This window comes from Camelus dromedarius, chromosome 33 (genome assembly GCF_036321535.1).
Source record: "Camelus dromedarius isolate mCamDro1 chromosome 33, mCamDro1.pat, whole genome shotgun sequence".
Lineage (NCBI taxonomy): Eukaryota > Metazoa > Chordata > Mammalia > Artiodactyla > Camelidae > Camelus > Camelus dromedarius.
Window position 1 is genome coordinate 8,041,244 of NC_087468.1, and position 20,086 is coordinate 8,061,329.

General features: G+C 44.5%; 1 protein-coding gene across 2 annotated transcripts in view; it reads right to left on the bottom strand.

Annotated features, from left to right (window-relative positions):
- Positions 1-922: 922 nt before the first annotated feature.
- IL1RL2 (interleukin 1 receptor like 2) overlaps positions 923-20,086 on the bottom strand; it is a 28,289-nt gene continuing 9,125 nt past the window's right edge. For both annotated transcript variants that reach the window (XM_010991895.3, XM_031441043.2), the window contains exons 6-11: positions 18,965-19,039; positions 14,374-14,503; positions 13,449-13,585; positions 9,189-9,332; positions 5,080-5,241; positions 923-3,464 (exon numbers count right to left, since the gene is read on the bottom strand). In XM_010991895.3, the coding sequence (XP_010990197.1) occupies positions 3,046-3,464; positions 5,080-5,241; positions 9,189-9,332; positions 13,449-13,585; positions 14,374-14,503; positions 18,965-19,039 (1,067 nt within the window). In that variant the 3' untranslated portion in view covers positions 923-3,045. The remainder of the gene's footprint in view (positions 3,465-5,079; positions 5,242-9,188; positions 9,333-13,448; positions 13,586-14,373; positions 14,504-18,964; positions 19,040-20,086) is intronic.

A 20,086-nucleotide genomic window follows, 5' to 3' on the forward strand; every position in this document is an offset into this window, starting at 1 on the left:
TTAAGAGAGGAAATGCTTTTCTCTTTCACAAGGTTCTTCGCCCACGGGACTACTTTCTTTTCCTCTTGATGTCATTCCTGTTACACAGGCAGGAAGTTCTGTTCAATTAAGACTTTGCTGTTGGGGAGACTTTTGCTGCCTGCAGTCACTTAAAACAACAAACAAGGTTAATTGACCCAGAAGTTGGGTAACCAGAGAGGAGCCGAAAGGACTCCTTGATAAAGCCTGTTGTCGGAAGAAAGTAGAATATCATGACTGAGCGGTGACCGGCCGGCGGGGAAGCTGGGTTTGTCTGATTGTTATGGAAACACGTTTAAGTTGGTCATTAAACGGTCAGGGGACTGCGACTCACATTTTGAAAAATTGAGAAACAATGACAGGACAGGATTTTATTTTCATCCTGTGTGAGTGTGAGTGTGTGTATGAGCGCGTGCGCGCACTGCGTGGCAATGAAAAATGTACTTAATTCTGTAGTTTTCCGTGTGAAAAATATGAAAGCGGTTTTCAGCACTTCAGCCAAATCCTGGGAACCCAGACTCTGCACCCCTGGCGTGTCTTGCACCCCTGGCATGTCTTGCACGCCCCTTGGTCTGCGGGCTGGTCACACTGGACAGATGTAGCGAAAAATCATCCAGCCCCTGTCCAAGCCTCAGTCCTTAGAAACGTTTTTATCTTCCAGGAGTGGCCGGAGGAGGGTGGGGGGGGCGGCTGTTACTGAGTCCAAGCTCGCACTGCTCATCACCCAGCAGGCCAGTAAATCCAGGGATGAGCTGTGGGGATAAGGAATATCGACTTTATTCGGAAAGCCCACAGATCGAGAAGATGGTGACCTAGCGTCCCAAAGAACCATCTTCCCTGAGTTAGAATTCAGGCTTCTTTTATACTAAGACGGGGGGGGGGGGGATAAAGTCAGACACTCCCCGGTTCTGATCAGCCCCCCAAGGGGATGTGTTCATTTCCTCCTTCCTGCAGCCGTTCCCAGGTGGACCTGGTCAGGACGTTTCCTGTGAGCTAAACAAAGGTAATTTAGCTTAACGCTCATTACCTGGGAGGCGGGGTTCCCAGAGGTGAAGCATGATGTATAATTTAAGCTTATAGGCATCATTTCATAGCAAAAACAATAGAATACAGAGGTTAAAGCAAAGGAAACAGATCCAATATGGAGTCAGATTTGTTCTTCCCTGTAACACAAGGTCTAATTTTCCCTTCCCATATAAAGAATCAATCTCTTGCTCTCTCTCTCGGAGGACTAGAGTTCAGTTTTCTCAAGGCAAATGGCAGGATCCCTTAGAAGATACCTGGGTTTCGGAAGGGAGGGGAGATGGATACACATAGAGTTTCCACCCATCAGGGGTCCCACAAGATTCCATCTGGGGTGTGTGGCTTCCAGCAGTTCTGGTCCAATGTCCTGCAGCTTTGAAAGCCAGGGTCACTCCCCCATCACTCATTCCAGAAGCTGCAGACTTAGCTATAGATCAGTCTCTACTCTCAGAAGGACACCAGGGAGGAATTTTCCACTTAAATTTCCAGACACAACCCTGGATAAATCAATCAAACAAGCGTGTGCTGGAGGAAAGTTTATAAATACAGGAAAGGTCAACTGCAGGAAAGAGGTGCGGCAGGAAGTCCTCTGAGTCTCTGCAGGGGGCCTGGTGGGGGGCAGAAGGCGCTGAGGGATGGAGGCCCCCACTGCCCACTCCCCGCGTTGGCCAGACAGCTCCTCGCATGCCACGGAGGGCGCCAAGTGCGTTCACGGGTCTGTCTTCATCTCAGGCGACCTTTTGGGAAAAGAGCAGCCGTCCCCGGAACCTTCATTAGCTGTGACTCAGCCTTCACTTTCTCACGGACAGACTCACAGCGTCACGTGGGTTTTGTCGCCAGCTCAGTCTTCACAGGAAGGTGAGCCAAAAGGTAACAGGAGGACTCAACACCTGTATTTCACCTTCACGGACCATTCACCTCTCACCCTTACCTCCAAGCCACTCCCCACCCCCTCGGTTTCGTCCTGGAGATCCGGGGCCATCCCCAAGGACTAGGGACAAGGCTTCTGTCTAAGCCAAGCTGCTGAAACACGAGCAAAGTAGCAATGACCTTCAGCTCTCCTATAACCTGCCTTTGTCCACTTCCATCGGCACCGACACCTTCTTTCTTCTGCAGATTTGGACACGAGCCCATCGCCAGCTGACATGAGAATTTTGAGTCCTTACCTGCCAGCCTGCATTTCAGCCGCAAAGCCGGGTTAACACAGTCATTTGTATTTTTACCTTTTTCCATCCCTATTATTTCATTAAAAACTAGTGGAAATTAAAAATGAAAGTGCTGAAACTACTAATAACAAAATTGAGAATGAGATGGGAATCGCTGGGTTTTCAAAATGGCAAATAGTTCGCTGAGGTTTATTTACACGTCTTTATCTTTAGCAGCTTAGCTATGCGTTCAGTTGCTGAGATAAAATATTAAAGAATGTGTACAAACTAGTGGAAATGCACACTTTAGGACTGCATTGAGGGCCTGTGTATGTGGTCATTCATTTATAAGTGTTAGTCGCCAAGGAATCCTGCAGAATCCTTTTTCTGAAATTCACATGCACACCGGGCCCCCTTTGAGAGGACACATCCCAGGGTCTTGCCCTCTGTCCTGACACTGGGGCTTCTCTGTCTCTCTTTACCCTCTGGAGGGAATATTCCCAAATCAGAATGGATGGGATTCCCAAAATTTTCACCAAGCCGCAAGCCAGAGACCACCCACTCACTGTGGTCCAGATTTTACTGCCTGGAGGGCAGTCAAATGGCCAGAGATAGTGCCACCTGCTCTCGGGGGCTCGAATGCTAAGCCTCCATGCTCAGTGGGTGTTCAGGAGTGTTCAGAGCCAGTAAGTTCATGAGGGCCTTGCAAAGAGGTGATGCCCTCAAGAAGCAGCTGTGATCAGAATGAGCAAACAGACACAGGTCTTCTCACAGGTACACAACAGCAAGCTTTGAGCGAACGGCCCCTGCAATGCATCCTGGTTTAACTGTGAGCTGCCCCAGGACCACCAGCTCTCCGTCATGGGGTGAGGACCCCTACGCTGGCCTCCCTGCTGCTGGCCGTGAGGTCACAGGGTGTGTGCTGCAGCAGCTGGACTGGAGGAGAGGGTGGCCACCTTCTGGGTGGCATGCGATATCTGACTTTTTTCCAGAACTTGGTCTTGGCACACTGGGACTGCTCTGTGAAGTCCCCGCTCCACTGGACGGCCCCATGCTTCTGCCTGATGTACTGAATTGACTCCGGCAAGGCTGTGTAGTCCTCGACCTTCTCCAGCTCAATCAGGATGACCTTTATCCCGTCCTGGATGAGAGCATTGTAGACGGTGATCTGTTCTTCTGACATGTTCCTTAGCAGGTCAAAGCTCAGGGCTTCAGGAACTATGATGACAATCAGTCTTCTGCACAACTTAATGTTCTCATCAATGACACTGACCACAGCTGGAAACACAGAGAGAAGACTCAGAGCATCTCATGATTAAAACAGCCACAGACCAAGAACTGCTCAGAATAAGAATTTTATCACGCCTGACTGTATCTCCAAACTTAGCTAAAGGTCTGGTATATATTATATGATAAATTACATATCATATTATAAATTATATGATAAATACTTTTATTTTTTAAAATATTATTTGGTTTTTAAATATTAAAAATGTTTTTATTTTAAAAATGAAAGTTTTTATCTCTTTGAATACGTATGTGGCCCATTCATTTGAATATTACATATTCAAAGCAATAGATTCACATTATATGATAAACACTTTTATTTTTAAATAAATGGAATTTTAAAGGCTAGGACACATGTCGTTAGCTCAAATGTTGTACTAATCTTCATTAGTAACATATCCTAATGATTTCTTGGGAAAGAGAGGGGAGAATTCTTGAGATATCCAACTATGGATAAAACTTGGTCTTTTTTAGAAATAAAGATCAAGTTTTACATCCTCCTTATTCTTAGGATATAAGAAGAGACTGTCACCTCCCCAAGAGTATGTCCTTCTTCTATTTGGTTTATTTTAATATTGTCACTGCCTGGAACATTACCTGGCACACAGCAGGTGCTCAACAACCATTTGTTGACTAAGTGAATGAGTGAATGTTGACATGCTTCTGAAATGAGAGCTCGTCCACATGTTTCCAACAATCACTGGATCAAATGTTCATTTTCTCAGGGAGGATGATTTCATAGCTTAAAAAGATGTGGACTGAAGTAGGCTTGCAGTCTCCCCATGTGCACGAGCATTCTACAGATGCAAACTACTTAGAAATCTTTTTAAATGATCCAGAGCAGGCCACTAAGTAGGAATCCTGGCTTCCTAGTGACCAGAAAAGGATATTTATTTCAAATACCAGCTATTCCCCACATAGCTCTCTACAAAAGAGAAGGACGTTAAGAGGGAACTTTTTATCTATCGAGTGTCCAGTATGTACTAAGCTCCACACTGGTCCCTGCCCAGGTTTTACCTGATTCAATTCTCTCGACTAAGTCAGTGAAACATTCTTACCCCCATTTGACAGGTGAGACAACTGAGGTTCAAAGGTGTTAACTGCAATGTCCAAAACCACACTTGTAATAAGTGGGGAAGTAAATAAATAACTTCTGTTTTATTTAGGTAGGGGAGGATTGGAGGAGGCTGAGGTTTATAAAACCAGCTTTAAACATGAGCTTATTTACATATGCAAAGAGACAGAAAACACTCAGCAGATAGTCTCAAGGATGGGACAGGAAATGGCCAGTTGTCTCCTTTCAGTCTCTTGGCCACGGCTGTGTGTATGTCATTGACCAGCTGTTCATGCAAATGGGTCAACCACATCCTTACTCGAAGTGAAAGTCACATAATTTCAACCAGGAATCCCAGGCATCCTGTGTAGGAGTGAGCCTGATGAGACAAGAGAACTTGGTCCTGACCTCCTCGGCTCAGAGGTTGTGGGGTGGGAGGCGTGATTCTGTGGGGAAGGCGAACAGAGTCCCCACCATTTGTAAAATGAAGGAAGAGAGAGGATCCTTTCCATTTTGTTCATTTGTTGTTTTTAGACCTCACTGAAAACATACCTTGTCCAGGAAATTCATCCCTGCCAAATATAAACAACTTGTATCCACACTGCCTCTCCAGCACCTCGGGCAGAATCTTCAGCACCAGTGTGTCCACGTCATGGCTCTGGCTTTCTCTTTGAGGCTTGGGGTATAAGACGTATGCATCATACAGCTTCCCATCTGAAAAGGAAATGGGACAAGCTCGTGAAATTATCCCCATGAAATTATCTTACGTTAATAAAGTGAAACCTAAGTTGCTACCGTGATGTCCTTTTTGCTCGAGTTCAGTGACTTCAGAGTGCCCAGTTGGCTGACTTGGTGCCAAGCACTGCATCTCATTCTTTCAACACTAAATTTTCACTCCACTTTCTTCTTGGTTTTTGAGAAGTTGAATGTTATTCACATCATTAGTGTTTCAAATATTTCTGTTCCTCCTTTCTTCTCCTACTGGTATGCCCATGACACGTATGTTACCCGCTTTGTAGTTTTCTCATGCTCGTTGGATATTTTGCACTTCTTTTTTCAGTCTTTGTTCTCTCTGCTTTTCAGTTTGGGAGGTTTCTACTGACATATCCCCAAGCTCAGAGATCCTTTTCTTAGCCATGTCCAGTCTATTAATAAGCCTATCAGAAGCATTCTTCATTTTTGTTAGTTTTTTCTTTTTTTTTAATAATCACTAGCATTTCTTTTTGGTTATTTCTTAGGATTTTCATCCTCTGATTATATTGCCCATCTGTTCTTGCAAGCAAAATATTTGAAACACTAATGATGAAGAATGTCTCCAAATTAATGTCAGACACCAAACCACAGATCCAGGAAGCTCAAATAACACCAGTTAGGATAAATACCGAATAAAACCAACAAAGGAAACTACACCTAAGCATACTGTTTTCAAACTACAAAATAAAAGGTAAGGAAAAAAAATCCCGAGAGAAGCCAGAGGAAAAATAGACACTTCACCTACAGGAAAACAAAGATGTGAATAACATTCAACTCTCCCTTGCATGAGTTTTTGGCGTTTTCATCCTAACATGCATTGAAGACACTAGGAGAAAAGCCACATGAAACCTGCTTTTCTATTTACCATGAGAACATTGTTGCAGACTAGTTTCATGACATCATACCCTTTAAAGAGGTCTCCCTATTAAAAAACTTTCCTCGGAGATTGCCCCAGAAAAAGCCACGTGCTTTCACGAGCGATTGAAAGGTTTGTATGAACAGCACCATGAACCTTGTCATGGCTTTGTCTTCACTTCTAAAGCCAGGGCATCTTTAAAAACTATCCAAGGTGGGTTTAAGGACTCTCCCCTCAGCTTCTTTTACCAATCTACCCTTGGGTCACTGGACCTATTTTTTTGTTTTTAATTGTCTGTTCTATACGTACATTCCCCACAAATAAGGTGAGGCATATACAGATCTCTTCACTAGATTTGTCAACCAATCCTTGTATCTGTGTACACACATACACTCCTGGAAGAAGAATTTTTAAAGCACCTCCTGTGATTTAATAGACAATATACAGAACTCGTGGACTTTTGCCAGGCCTGTCCATAGCGCTTAATAAGACAGATGATTGGATTAAAGAAGTTGTGGTATATACATGCAATGGAATACTACTCAGCCATAAAAAGGAATGCTATGATGCCATTTGTAGCAACATGGATGGGCCTAGAGATGATCACACTAAGTGAAGTAAGTCAGGCAAAGACAAATATTACATATTATCACTTATATGTAGAATCTAAAAAAAAATGATTCAAATGAACTTATTTCCAAAACAGAAACAGACTCACAGACGTAGAAAACAAACTTATGGTTATCAATGTAGGAAGGAGGGAAGATAGAATTAGGAATTTGGGATTAGTAGATGCAAATTACTATATATAAAATAGATAAACAACAAGGTCCTAATGAATAGCACAGGGAACCACATTCAGTACCTTATAATAACCTATAATGAAAAAGAATTTTATAAAAAAAAAAAAATATATATATATATATATATATATATAACTAAATCACTCGCTGTACACCAGAAGCTAGCACAACATTGTAAATCAACTAAACTTCAATAAGAAAAAAATTTTTTAAAAAAAACTGAATTATACACACCTTACTATTAATCTTATATGGGGCTGGACTAATCTGGTTAGAACTGACAGCTGATCCTGAGGACACAATTCCTCTCTCTTCCTCATTTGTCTTTGCCATCCATTACTCCACATGTTCCCGTATAACCAGAAAATCTCCTCAAGGGACACAAAGCTGGAAACAGCATCTGACCCATCTCAGAGTCTCATCACTCACTGCCCAAGTCACACTCAAACGGAAATCGGAGGCCAGTTCTCAGAGACTGAGTTGTAGCAAATTTAATCACAAAGGACGCATGTGCTTTTCTGACTTGGGGGAAAAAAAAAAAGAAGACGGCTGGCTGGCTGTAGGTTCCCATCCCCAAGGCCTCAGCCCACTGGTTCCGAGAATTTGAGCAGCAGCCCTGTGTGAGCAGAGGGTGGGGCTCCCCAAGTCACTCATCCGCCTGGCTTCCCCTGCTCGGTCAGGCCCGATTCCTTTTTTCTCTTCCTGCTACACGTGACCTCACTAACAGGGAGCGTCACCAGGCAGTCAGCACCCACGATCCTGGGATCCCAGTGAGTCAGGGCCAGAGTTCCAGAAGCACCCCCAGGCCCAAGCAGTCCCCTGTCAGTCAACAGCCAGAGCAGCGCTGAGTCAGAAAAGACAGGCTGCCCTGACGTCTCTCTCAAGCAGATGATGGAGGAGCGCAGGCGGGGGGCGGGGGGTGCTTCCGCGGAACAGCCAGACAGGAACCCCGCAGCCCAGCCCACCGCCCGCAGCACCAGCAGAGCTTCCAGCTGCATCCCATATGCAAAGCTGACTTTTTCCACCAGGGAATTTTGCCATCAAAAAAGAATTCATTGCTTTCCAGGCCTAAGAGCCCCCAATTCTGAATTCTGCAATTTAACTTAAACTCCAGGTTCAGACACCTATGCTTTATCAAACATGTGAACAAACACGTGGTTTTTATATGCAAAGCAGGCACGTTGTGTAAATAACGTTCTTCTGGGAAATAAGGATTCATAAGACGTGTGTGGACACCCACTTCCCTGAGTTCCTGTGAGCATCGCAAGTCTCTGGGCTTGAAAGGGAGACCTCTGTGCATCTCCGTGCAGGAGAGCTGCACAGACCTCTCTCAGGCGTGTCTTAATTTCTCCATCCAATTAGAGGACATTAAACAGATGTATTACTTTTTCAAGGCCTTGATAGATCACATCCACTCAGAGACAAAAAGAAAACAGCACGGAGTTCAAGGCAGAATGTCAGATTCGGGATCACACTGGGACACATCTTTAGTGACCAGAGCTGGCAGGACGTGGCTCCCAGACCAAGGTGAAGCCCCGGACACCCCGGCAGGGGCAGCTTGCTTGGACCTTCAGACAACAAGGGACCCTCAATGCTTTCCTGAATTTCGACTCAGCTACTCCTGCAGGACTGTATGAGGCAGACTCAGATCACTGTCCCTTCTCCTCTGCCCACCTTCCTTCCTCCCTTCTATAGCCAAGAAACAGAAGAGAATTTCCTGTCTAAGTTCACACAGGGAGTAAGTGGAGAACTCAGGTTCAAACTCAGCTGTCTCTCTCCAAACTTGAGAGTTGGAGGCTTAAACTTTGTCACGTGCCAAATCTGAGCCCTGAGGAGCTGTGAACACAGGCAGCCCCTCACCCTCTGGAATGTAACTTCTGTGCCCACATCCACTGTGTTTGATAAGAGCTCACAGATGGAGCACACTGGGCTCCAGGAGAGAGTCTCTTCTTTTGCAAACACCAGTGGATGTGAGAACTTTTCTAAAACGGTTGCAGTGGGAGCCAAAAGATGATCTGCTCCTGCCACTTGATCACTCCTAACCTGAAAGCCTTATGTAACTAAACAATGCTGATGGCTATGGGCAAATCACTTCTCTGAAGTCTGACAGGTTCCAGGGAGATTGTTTCCTCTAAATGTGCGAACAGCAGGAAAGGCAAGCTAGTAAACACAATCAAGTATATTTACAACGGTTATACGGACAAGCGGACACCTTCACAAAGCATGTTTCAGTAATTACCCGCACTCACCTTCCACAGTCCCTGGAGAATGGAAGGCACTTCGATACCAAAGTACGATGTCGATCTTAAAAATGTTGTAGACACACACGGCAGACACTGCCGCGCCTGTCAGGGCGAGAAGTCCTCCTATCAGGTAAGCTCGGAAATCTGGAACTACAGGTGACAACCAAAAAAACCCGAAATAAATAATAAAATAATAATATTACTACAAAGAGTCAGTTACACACTTTACTTATACAGCCCATTACAAATGCCAAGTGAAACTGTATTTACATGTCAGTGAGGACACTACCGAAATAGTTCTTTACAGTTTAGGAATAGGTACTGTTGGGGAGGGTACAGCTCCGTGGTAGAGCGCGTGCTTAGCATGCACAAGGTCCTTGGTTCAATCCCCAGTCCCTCCATTAAAAAAAAAAAAAAGAAAGAAAGAAAAGACTAGATATGGGGAATAGTATAATCTGGTCTGCACCAAGGATTTTAGGAAGAACATGTGCTCTTGGGACCCTGGGGAGGGAAATTCTGCAGACCCCGAGCTCCTGATGCTGGATGCGGTGCGGTTCTGACTCCATGGAGACTGCTTTCAGAGCACACCTGGCCAGGCCCTCCTGAGTCAGCACCACACTCCCCAGCACCACACTCCTCAGGCACGTTTGTGAAAGTTCCCCCAAGTGGTTCTGCTGCCCATTTTGATGATCGTACTGTTCTAACCGCCTTCCCAGTTACTCAAAATTGAGCAGCAGGACTCCCATCATATATAGTCATCAGTTGCCTCCCCTGGAAGCCACCTCCACTGGCTCCAAAAGACTGGCCGGGAGCCAGACTCCCACCCCATCCTCTCTGGGCCAGCAGAACCCGGGCCGGGCACCTGCCTGCAAGACAGTCTCAGGAAGGGCGTTAACACCCTGCTCTGCTTGGTGAGCACATTGCCGGGCAATTAAGGCAAAAGCAGTGGGCAGGAGATAACCAAGGAGCAGAACCAGTCCCGCTGGATCTCCAAGCCCCAGAAAACATGCCCCTACACATCCAAGAAGAGGGACGGCACAGCCTTCCCCCTCACCACAGCCCAACGTGTCACCAAAGAAGGAGGCTCGAGGAAGGAGAGAGTTAGAAAAGAGGAAGAGGGAGAGGGAAGAGAAATCCTCCCCATTCTTAGAACCCACCACACATCCACCGCTTCCTTCATCCACCCTCCCTTCCTCATCCTCCGGTCCCCACTGGAAAGTGTGTGGGACTTGGGGGGTGGGGCAGGGCGGAGGAAGCTTACCAAACAGACAATCACAACCCTCCCTGGGCCACAGCATGTTGCAGACATTTTGCAAAGAAATCCCCATGCACGCTTGCATGTCCTTAAATCCATGGCACAGTAACGCACAATAACTAAAAACACATTCTGCGGCCCCCAAAATATCGATCCATTGGTTAAGTCCCAACACAGCCAAGTGGATCTGCTCTGCACGCTGGTGTCCAGTTGGTCCTGACCACTTGTTTGAACCTCTAGCTTCTATCTGATGGATTCTCCTCCTTGCCACCCCCCACTTCTCTTTGCCTTTTACCAGCTTTTGGAGCAATAGTGCCACCTCTCCCTTTGGGAGAATCTGTGTCTGGGGACCTTTACTGTACGCTTCAGGGACATTGGTATTATAACCAGTCATGATAAGAAGATCGTGCTCACAACATTAATGAGACACAAAAAGTCCCCAGTAAGTAGACAGGAGTGCTGGCCTGAGACTCTGGAGGTCATCGTCCACTGCATTCAGGAGTGTCGATACCCTCTGTTCTGTACATGAGCTAAAAGACGCTGAAATTTGAAACAGGAAATTAATGAGTAAGTTCAAAGGGAGTGTGGGCTTTGAGACTGAAATGCGTGGAAAACTATCGTTGAGACACCAGGTGCCTTGCTGAAGGCTCTGCTGAAGGCTCTATTTAAGGCAGTAACTCGCCATTTAGGTCCATACCGCCAGCCTCAAACTGAGACGGTTGCTGCGAACAAGTGTTTAAAACAAACTCAGAGATGGGCAACACCCACTCCCTGCTTCACACAAATCGGACAAGATTCACATCTGGGAGCGTCTTTAACAAAAATCAGGAAGTCAAATGGAGAAGCAGTCACCTCACCTCTGGTCTCAATACACCAGCAAGAGGTTTGGATTTGAGAGGGTTTGTTCCTCGGAATTTAGGGAAAACAAAACAAAAGGCATTATGTCCAAAAATACACTGCATGTGAGGCATGAAGTAAGTGTTGATAGGAACAAAGATGAGTGTGGTAAATATAGGCTTCTTAACCGACCTAAAACAAAGGAGACAAATGACCCTTCCTTTCTTCTGTACCATCAGCAGGTGTTAAAAAGCTGGTAAAAGCATCCGTGGCTCTGAGCCTGGACTCTTCCTCAGAATCCTTCTGAACACAATGCTTCCACGTGGTCAGTATTGACCCAGCAACATACACTGGTCATCCTCATTCTAGGTTGAAGCAGATTTCAGTTATAAGCACTTTGGGTCTCAAGCGATTTCTAAGGCTTCCCACAGCCAGCCAGCCCTCTTTTCTCTGGGGTGAACCCTGAGGTAGTCTTCCCAGCAATTTTACTCCTAATGAGGTACCATAGAGGAATGCGTCTACCTGAGCACCAGGACCGACATCCAGAAACTTCCACAGCAGCGTGACTGGTTAACAGTCCCAAACTGCCAACAACTCCCATGACCACGTACTGATAGCAGAATGGATGCACGGCTACCTAGTTACTCAATGGAAGGGGCTCCAGCAAGGAAGATGAACACCCTGCAGCTACACACTACATCACAGACGTATCAACGAAACCAAACCTAAGAACAGAAGCAACACATGAAAGAAAACCCTACTATATAATTAATCTCTTTCTGTAAACTTCAAAATTAGTCCAGTAAGCAGTTGGAAATGCAGGGCTGCCACCTGGGAAGGGAGAATACTGTTGGAGATGCGGAATTTGTCGCACCTGCACAAGGATGACCTTTGAAGCCATGAGAATAAGGGAATAACCTATCGGAGAGGAGGATGCAGAGAGAGCAGCTCTGACGCTCGGGAATCACCCAGATGGGTCGCAGAGAGACAGGACGCACAGACTGATGGGGGAAGTGATCCCTACTGACTTTCAACAAGGAAAAGCCATTGAGAAGAGGAGAAATGGACAGTGATAGTGGACGAGCCAAGGATCCATCTACCCAAGGCTCCCACGAGGGCTCCCCCGGTCCAGAGTTGGGAGAGGAGGCGCTGTGTGCTCACTCGCAGGAAAGGCAGCTGAGGACAGCATGACCTTGGCCTCCTGTCACTGAATCGAGGGAGAGAAAGAACACACTCAGGACCACAGGCTGCTGTGGACAGACACCTGCTGATCACCATTCGAAGAGAGAGATGGACACTCATGGGGGCAGGAACTTGGCACATTAGCTGGTTCCACACAGCAACCGCAGAACCAATGTTTTCTGTTAATTTCCAGAAAAGTATTTCTAGTAGGACTTTAGCTAGATGCATGCAAACATGGGTTTAACTGATCATTAAAGGATCCTGGCAAATTCAAGCCCTCCCTCTTGGGTGTAGCTAGCCAAAAAAGTAGAAAAGAAAAAGTTGATATTAATAGAATTTTTAAAAGCAGTCTCAGGAAACCACACACCATCCTCTTACAAGGCACTTCAGACACTTCCCCTGATCTGTTAAGAATTTAAAGTTGTTCTCAAGATGATTTCATCCTTCCCTGTTTTCCCTGGTTCCATCACCTCCAATGGATGATCAACACACTCCACAGCGTTAAGTGCATAATCTGCGTACACACCTGCAGTCTGAAGCCTTCCTGCTCAAACAGCAGAATTCAGCCTCTATGGATCAGTTTACAAAGCGACATGATTAAAATGATTTTACAAAGTGACGTGATCAAAATGCACATTGGCATTTTATTTTTTTTTTTTATCAAATGATTTATAACTAACAGCCTAAAAGCTGAAAATCACAAGCATATGGTTAGAAAAGTTAAGCAAGCAGGTTTGGTAAAGTAAAATTTCAGTGCGTAAAATCTCAGTGTATATGAACACGGCACTTTCTAACAAGGCGCTGAGGTCACAGCCTGACTCCAAGAATGTCAGCAGACACGTGTCAGCTTTTCCCAAGATTTCATAGTGTGTTTCCCTATTTAATACCACGCTGCTGCCTCACGCCAAGCATTTAATGTCACTCTGCTTTCACAGGCGTGTCCTTGCCATCACTTGAACGTCCGAGTAGCAGGCACCGCACGGGACCACTACCTGGGGGCTTTAATATGAAGTAAGCGGCAGACACTCCGGCGTGGCAGGTGAAGGGGCGGCCGTAGTCTTCCATTTTCACTTCTAAGAACGTTATGTTCACTGTGTAAAAAATATGTTCTTGGAAAACAGTGTAGTCTCTATAAAAGAAAAAAGCCAGTCATTAACTCACATGTGAGTCCTATTTACCCGACATATTTTATATGCTTTTGTCTGGAGAATCACGTTCTCTCCTGGGGGACGCTTGGAGCCATCCTTTTACCCTAAGAACACCGCCAGCCAGTGGCGCCAGGAGGTGCGTGGACTGGGTCGCTCCAAATTTGCCTTTTCTTCTGGACAGTGACACGGAAGTGCGGTCCTGTTAATTAGAGACCCCAGCCTCAGCCCCAGGGGGTCCTCCCCTGTCCCCCCTCCACTCATCCTGACTTATCCACACTGCAAGGCCCAGCGCAGGTTCTTCCACCCTCTGACTTCATGAGTCTTGTTTTCTACCACTCAACTTCAACCACCATAAGGTGGGTTTGCACCACTGGATCGGTTAGTGGCGACGCACCGTCTCCCCCAAGACTCCCATGTTGCTGCCTCGTTCTGCTACTTAAGCCTTGAAGGCCTGTGGCTCATGACATAACCAAACAGGAGCGAGACTGGTTTTCAGTAAGGAGCTGAGAAGATCAATCTGCGGCTTTGAAGCCATACTTTATGTTTTGCCTTCTCTCTTGAAGATGCAAGCAGGACTCGTAACACGACCATCTTCTTTGAGCCAGATGCTCGGCCGCACAGCACTGAGAAGGTCTTTGAAAGCTAAAACCAAAAGGAGTGACGAGGAGGCAGCGAGAGCCACCTCTGAAGAGCAGGACCAGCGCCCAAATAATTTAGCTGGAGAAATGCTTGCTAGCCTTTAAGGAAGCCAGAAAAACAAAACGCCTACTCAATTCCTTCCTGAATTCGTTTGGACTCGTTGTAGTAATGGTCGACCAAGGTGTCATTGACCCTCCAGCAGCGGGCGTTTGTGTTGTCCCGTGTGTCTGTGATATTGCAGTCCACGATGAGGGCGGAGCCTGCCGAATCACAGGGACAAACAGTCAGTGAAAACCCTACCCACGTGGCCTGCTTAACCAGGGCACCTTGCTTCTGAGCCCTGAATAGCCTTCAGTTGTCGAAAATACCCCCCTGAGGTCAATGTCCATCTACTTCATTCTCTCCTTGGACAGAGTGACCTTCCAGGATGTCTATGGTACGGGACATGCTGCCAAATGTCACCAACTTCAGGCCAGTGTTTCCCACGATATCAGGGGACACAAATGCTATTTCTTCTCTTAGTAAACTTAGCAAAGAACTTTACAGTTTGCAAAGCATTTCGCACACACGTTCACCTTCAGTCTGCCCATCCTCACAGCCCTCCTGCGAGGCACAAAGGGGGCAGTACTATTACCCCCATCTTCCAGATGAGAACATGGAGGTTCAGATGGATCGAGCGACTTTCCCAAGGTCACACACTGGAGGAAGAAACGAACTCTGATTTTCTAATTCCAAATCCAGCGATTTTTCTGCTTCACCCTTTGTGACCCCTACTCTCCCCTCTCTTTCCCTTAACCTGACCTCACACATGTTCACAAATTATATTTAATACATTTATATTTTCCCTTTCTTTTGCCCCAAAAGTCTAGTAAATTCCATCTATTTACTACATGTAAAAAAATTATTATACTTCTAAACAGTCTTTTAAGTTTCTTTAATCTAGGCGGTATTAAGTTTTTCCATTTTTGAGTGTGTGAAATATAACACACGCAGAATAAAAATGTATCAACTATAAATGTGAAGTTACTGAGTTATTAGCAAGCAGATGTCCACCTCATGGAGCACACGGCACAGGGCCGGAACCCCAAGGCTGCCCACGTGCCCCTTCCCAGTTTTGCACCTGTCACTTCCTGTTCACCCCTGAGCTCCAGCTTCTCCCGACCAGCGTTTCGTTCACGATGCTCACCCACGCTGTCGCGTGTACCCAACTCCATTCAGACAGCGAGACACACTAGGACTTTTTCATTTCTTCTGCTGTTGCTGTACATGCGTCGGCGTGGTTTCCAGTGTCTGCCTCGCCTGCCTGAGGCTGCCGCGGCCTCCCTTCTCTCCTGCTCATCTCCCGGGTCCCATGGGTACATAGCTCACATCCCCACACCCGCACCCATGGTGGGTTTATGGACCTATCTACCAGTAAAGTTGGTCGATCATAGATCACACATACCTTCAACCATAACAGCCGTGCCAAACTGCTTTCTAAGAGTTGTTCCCACTGACACTTCCACCAGCAGCGGAACTTTACAGACCCCGCCACGCCTGGGACTGTCAGTTTATTTCAACCACCTCGATGTGCCTGTCATGGCCTCATGTCGTGGATTTAACTCGCATTTCCCTAGATTGCACCTAGTCGAGCACCTTTTAATCCTTCCTTTGGCCATGTTGACAGCCTCTGTTTGAACTGTCTGTCCACGTGGTTTGTCTGCCCTCCCACCAGGTGGCCTTCCCCTCACCACTTCGGAGGAGTTCTGCTTACATCCTGGATAGGAGACCTTCGCTCACTTATTACAAGCATCTTCTTCCACTGTGTGGCTTGTCTTTTCAATCTTTTAACATCTTTTAACAAAAGGAAGCTCTTATTTTTAATGTCATCCCACTTACCAGTTTTTTCCTTCAAGACCAGTAACTTCTACGTTCTCAAATTTTTTTTAATCTGCCTTTACTCCAAATCATGAAGGTGCTTCTCTAGAAATTTACTGTTTTGACTTTCACATCTAGGTCTATCATTCACTTGACATTATTATATAAATGGTTGTAAGAAAGGGATCAACTTCCCTTTTATTCTCTAGTACATCCCATTGTCCAGGACCGTTTACTGCAAACAGTGCCGTCTCCCTACTCCTCTGCAGCGTCAGCTTTGTCAAAATCAGCTGCTGGGCGCACGTGGGTCTATTCCAGGCCACCCATTCTGTTCCACAGTCTATCCTTGTACCATGACTGGAGTGTCCAAATCACTGTCGCTTTTTAATAAATCTTGAAATCTGGTGTCACTCGGCCTCCCATCTAGTTTTTCTTCATTAAAAGTGTCTTGACTATTATTCAATCTTTGCATTTTCATACCAGTGTCATAATCAACATATCAAATTCTACAAAAGCCAGAATCTGTTGAGCTTTTGACTGTCTTCTCCCTCAAAACAAGGAAAAAGTGCTCAATAGTTCAGTCCTGAGTGTGTTGTTTCTATAATTTCTAAAACTAGACTTTAAATTCAGATGAAGGACCTTCCCTTCCATTCCTAATTTGAAAAGAGTTGTTCCTTTTCTATTTTCCTTTATTTTTTTGCACATATCTTTTTTTTTATATATTGAAGTATAGTCATTTGCAGTGTGTGAATTTCTGGTGTACAGCACAGTGTACAAATACCTATATTTGTTTTCATATTCTTTTTCATTAAAGGTTGTTACAAGATACTGAGTATAGTTCCCTGTGCTATACAGAAGACATTTGTTTTTTTATCTATTTTTATACATAGTGGTTAACATTTGCAAACCTCAAACTCCCAAATTTATCCCTTCCCACCTCCTTCCCCCAGTAACCATAAGATTGTTTCCTATGTCCGCGAGTCTGTTTCTGTTTTGTAGGTGAGTTCATTAGTGTCCTCTTTTTTTCTCTTTTTAGATTCCACATATAAGTGATGTTATATGGTATTTTTCTTTCCTGGCTTACTTCACTCAAAATGATAATCTCCGGGTCCATGTATGTTGCTGCAAATGGCATTATTTTATTCTTTTTTATGGCTGAGTGGTATTCCATTGTATAAATATACCACAATTTCTTTATCCAGTCATTAGTTGATGCGCATTTAGGTTGTTTCCATGTCTTGGCTATTGTAAATAGCCCTGCTATGAATATTGGGGTGCATGTCTCTTTTCAAATTAGAGTTTCCTCCAGATAACATGCCCAGGAGTGGGATTGCTGGATCATAGGGTAAGTCTATTTTTAGTTTTTTGAGGAATCTCCACACTGTTTTCCATAGTGGCTGCACCAAACTACATTCCTACCAACAGTGTAAGAGGGTTCCCTTTTCTCCATACCCTCTCCAGCATTTGTCATTTGTGGAGTTTTTACTCTTACCTTTGTTATTTCCTTCTATGGAGTTATTCAGTTGCTCTTTTTTAGAGACTTCAATGGTGAGTTTATGGATTTTAATGTTTTCTACACTTATTATTAATAATAATATTTAAAGACACTAGCTTGTTTAGAAAGTACTACAAAGGGTGACATGTTCTCACTGCCATTTTTTTTCTGTACCTAAGGCTTTGGCTTTACTCTAGACAAGAAAGTAAATAATTAGGAAGATGAATCTGTTTTTGCTTAACTTTTTTAATTAACGGATTTTATTTCTGTTGGGTTTATCACTGTTTTGACTTTAGCTGTAAATTTCTAGACCAACTGAATTGTGATTATACCATCCGGTCTGTATAATTTCCTCTTTGGGGACTCTGAGAGGTTTTCACAGATGTTTAAAAGCATGATCTATTAAATATATTACTAGAATATTTTAGATCCTTATTTGACCAGCAAATTTGTCAAAGCCAGAGTATGCTAAAATCTCCCGCTGTAATTGAAACAATTGTATTGTCCTTGTATCTTTGTATATTTGACACATAGAAATTTTTATTTGGGGGAGGTATGTTTTTATTTGTATAAAATGATTCAATTTGTCATTTACCTTTTTTGCATCAGATGCTATATTAGCAGATTGAAAGATTAATATTGCAAATCTGATTTCTTTGTATTGCTTCTTGTGTGCAATTCTTAGGCATATCTCACTCATGCACGGATTTTGAATCTTCTAGAATATGTACTTTTCGATCCGTGTCTTTTAAGAAGAGCATGTAATTGGATTTTAATATTTGACTCAACCTGAACACCTGTCTTTTAATAAGGATTTTGTTTAATTCACTTTTTTTTTCTCTAGAAGGTACTGAACATATTTTTATTTTACTAGTGATTGCCTTTAAATTTAAAAAAATAATTTGAGTCCCTTTTTATTTACTTGGATCACAAACTAAGGCAATGTTCATTGATCTCTTCTTAATGAAGAATATAACATGATAACTTCCCCTACTGTCTTCATACACTTCCTAGTAATACATGAGATGCTATAACCCAAGCCACTTGCTGGACCTTACTTCATAGTAGTTTGATGTTGTGTATCATCTCTCTCAGGAAATGTCTGTCTTTGCATAAACAGATTTGCAAGTCATCATTTAGACCCAGAGTGATCACTGCTGGACCTTTTATATCACAACTTCCCCAGCTTTCAGCTCCGTGATTTTTTTATTTTGATGCCTCTTCTGATGAGCTCAGTTACACCCAAAACTGGAAACTGGATGTGTATGGGGTCTGTCTTCCTTTTTGAAACTCAAAAGATTCATGCACCTACACAGACATGCTGATTTCTGCCCTCAGCGATTTCAATGACTTCAGCAACTTTACTCACCAAGTCGCACTTCAATTGAATTGTTTTTTGGATAAATGATCTTAGGGATGCGTCCTCCGTTTTGCACTTTTTCTGCTAAGAAATCATACCCACACGAAATTGTATTAGAAACATTCCCAACAACTTCGGTGCAATACAAACATAAGGAAAACACAGCACAGAGCAGACCTTCAGTCAACGTTGGTCAAGAAAGAAACAAAACTCATGGTGTGACTAAATATCACTCCATCAATTTTTAGACCAGAAATAACTGAATTGCCAAGGAAAAAAAATCTAAAAGCTGGGCTGCCAAGAGAGTTCCTCTTCCATTACAGATCTGACGTAAGCTGGTAAGACTGTGTCATAAAGTCTCGTTGCCGGTCGTCTTAAGCAGTGGCCGTAAGCAAAGCTCTGGCCTGGGTCCTACCAGAGAGGGAGTACAGGCCCTGGTGGTCTGTCCCCAGCCCTGCTCGGCCCTCGTTGAGTGTGTTTAGAAGAAAAAAATGTTTGTCTGGCCCAGAAAGCCTGGGTCCTGGCCCTGCTGCTGTCACTAACCAGCTTTGTAAGTGTCCCTAAGTCACTCCTCTCCTGGCCTCTATAAAATTAATGGCTTCAGCTAAATTATTTGTAAGGTTTCTTCTACTCCTAAGATTCTGCTGTCAAATCCCCAGGTCACATATGCAAGAAAATTCTGGGCTGAGAACTGAAACCCCGTAAGTATTAGACATCCTGGAACCAAGTCCAGAGACCTTGACCTCTGCTGCACCTGAGGAATGGAATGGTCCCTGACAGTCACACCAGCGAAGGCGGAGGGAGAGAAGGGTGATTGTGATGGCATCTGCCAGCTGACTGAGTGCGCGTACTTTGCTGGCACCCCAAGAGCTGTTCCTGTACATGATCTCATGTAATTTTCATGACTAAACCAAGAGGTTTTTTTTTTTAATTTTAATTTTAATTTTCTGTCTTTTCAGATAAGAAAAACTAACCTGCCCCTGCCCTGTCACCCTACTCTTCCTACTCTATGATTCTAATGATGTTGAGCGTAAGAGCCTGCTCACCTTCAGGAAAGTCAAGATCCAGACTCACTTCTGGCCAAAGCCGGCCAGCTCCCGCAAAGCCGAGAGGCAGTCAAGGTGACGACAG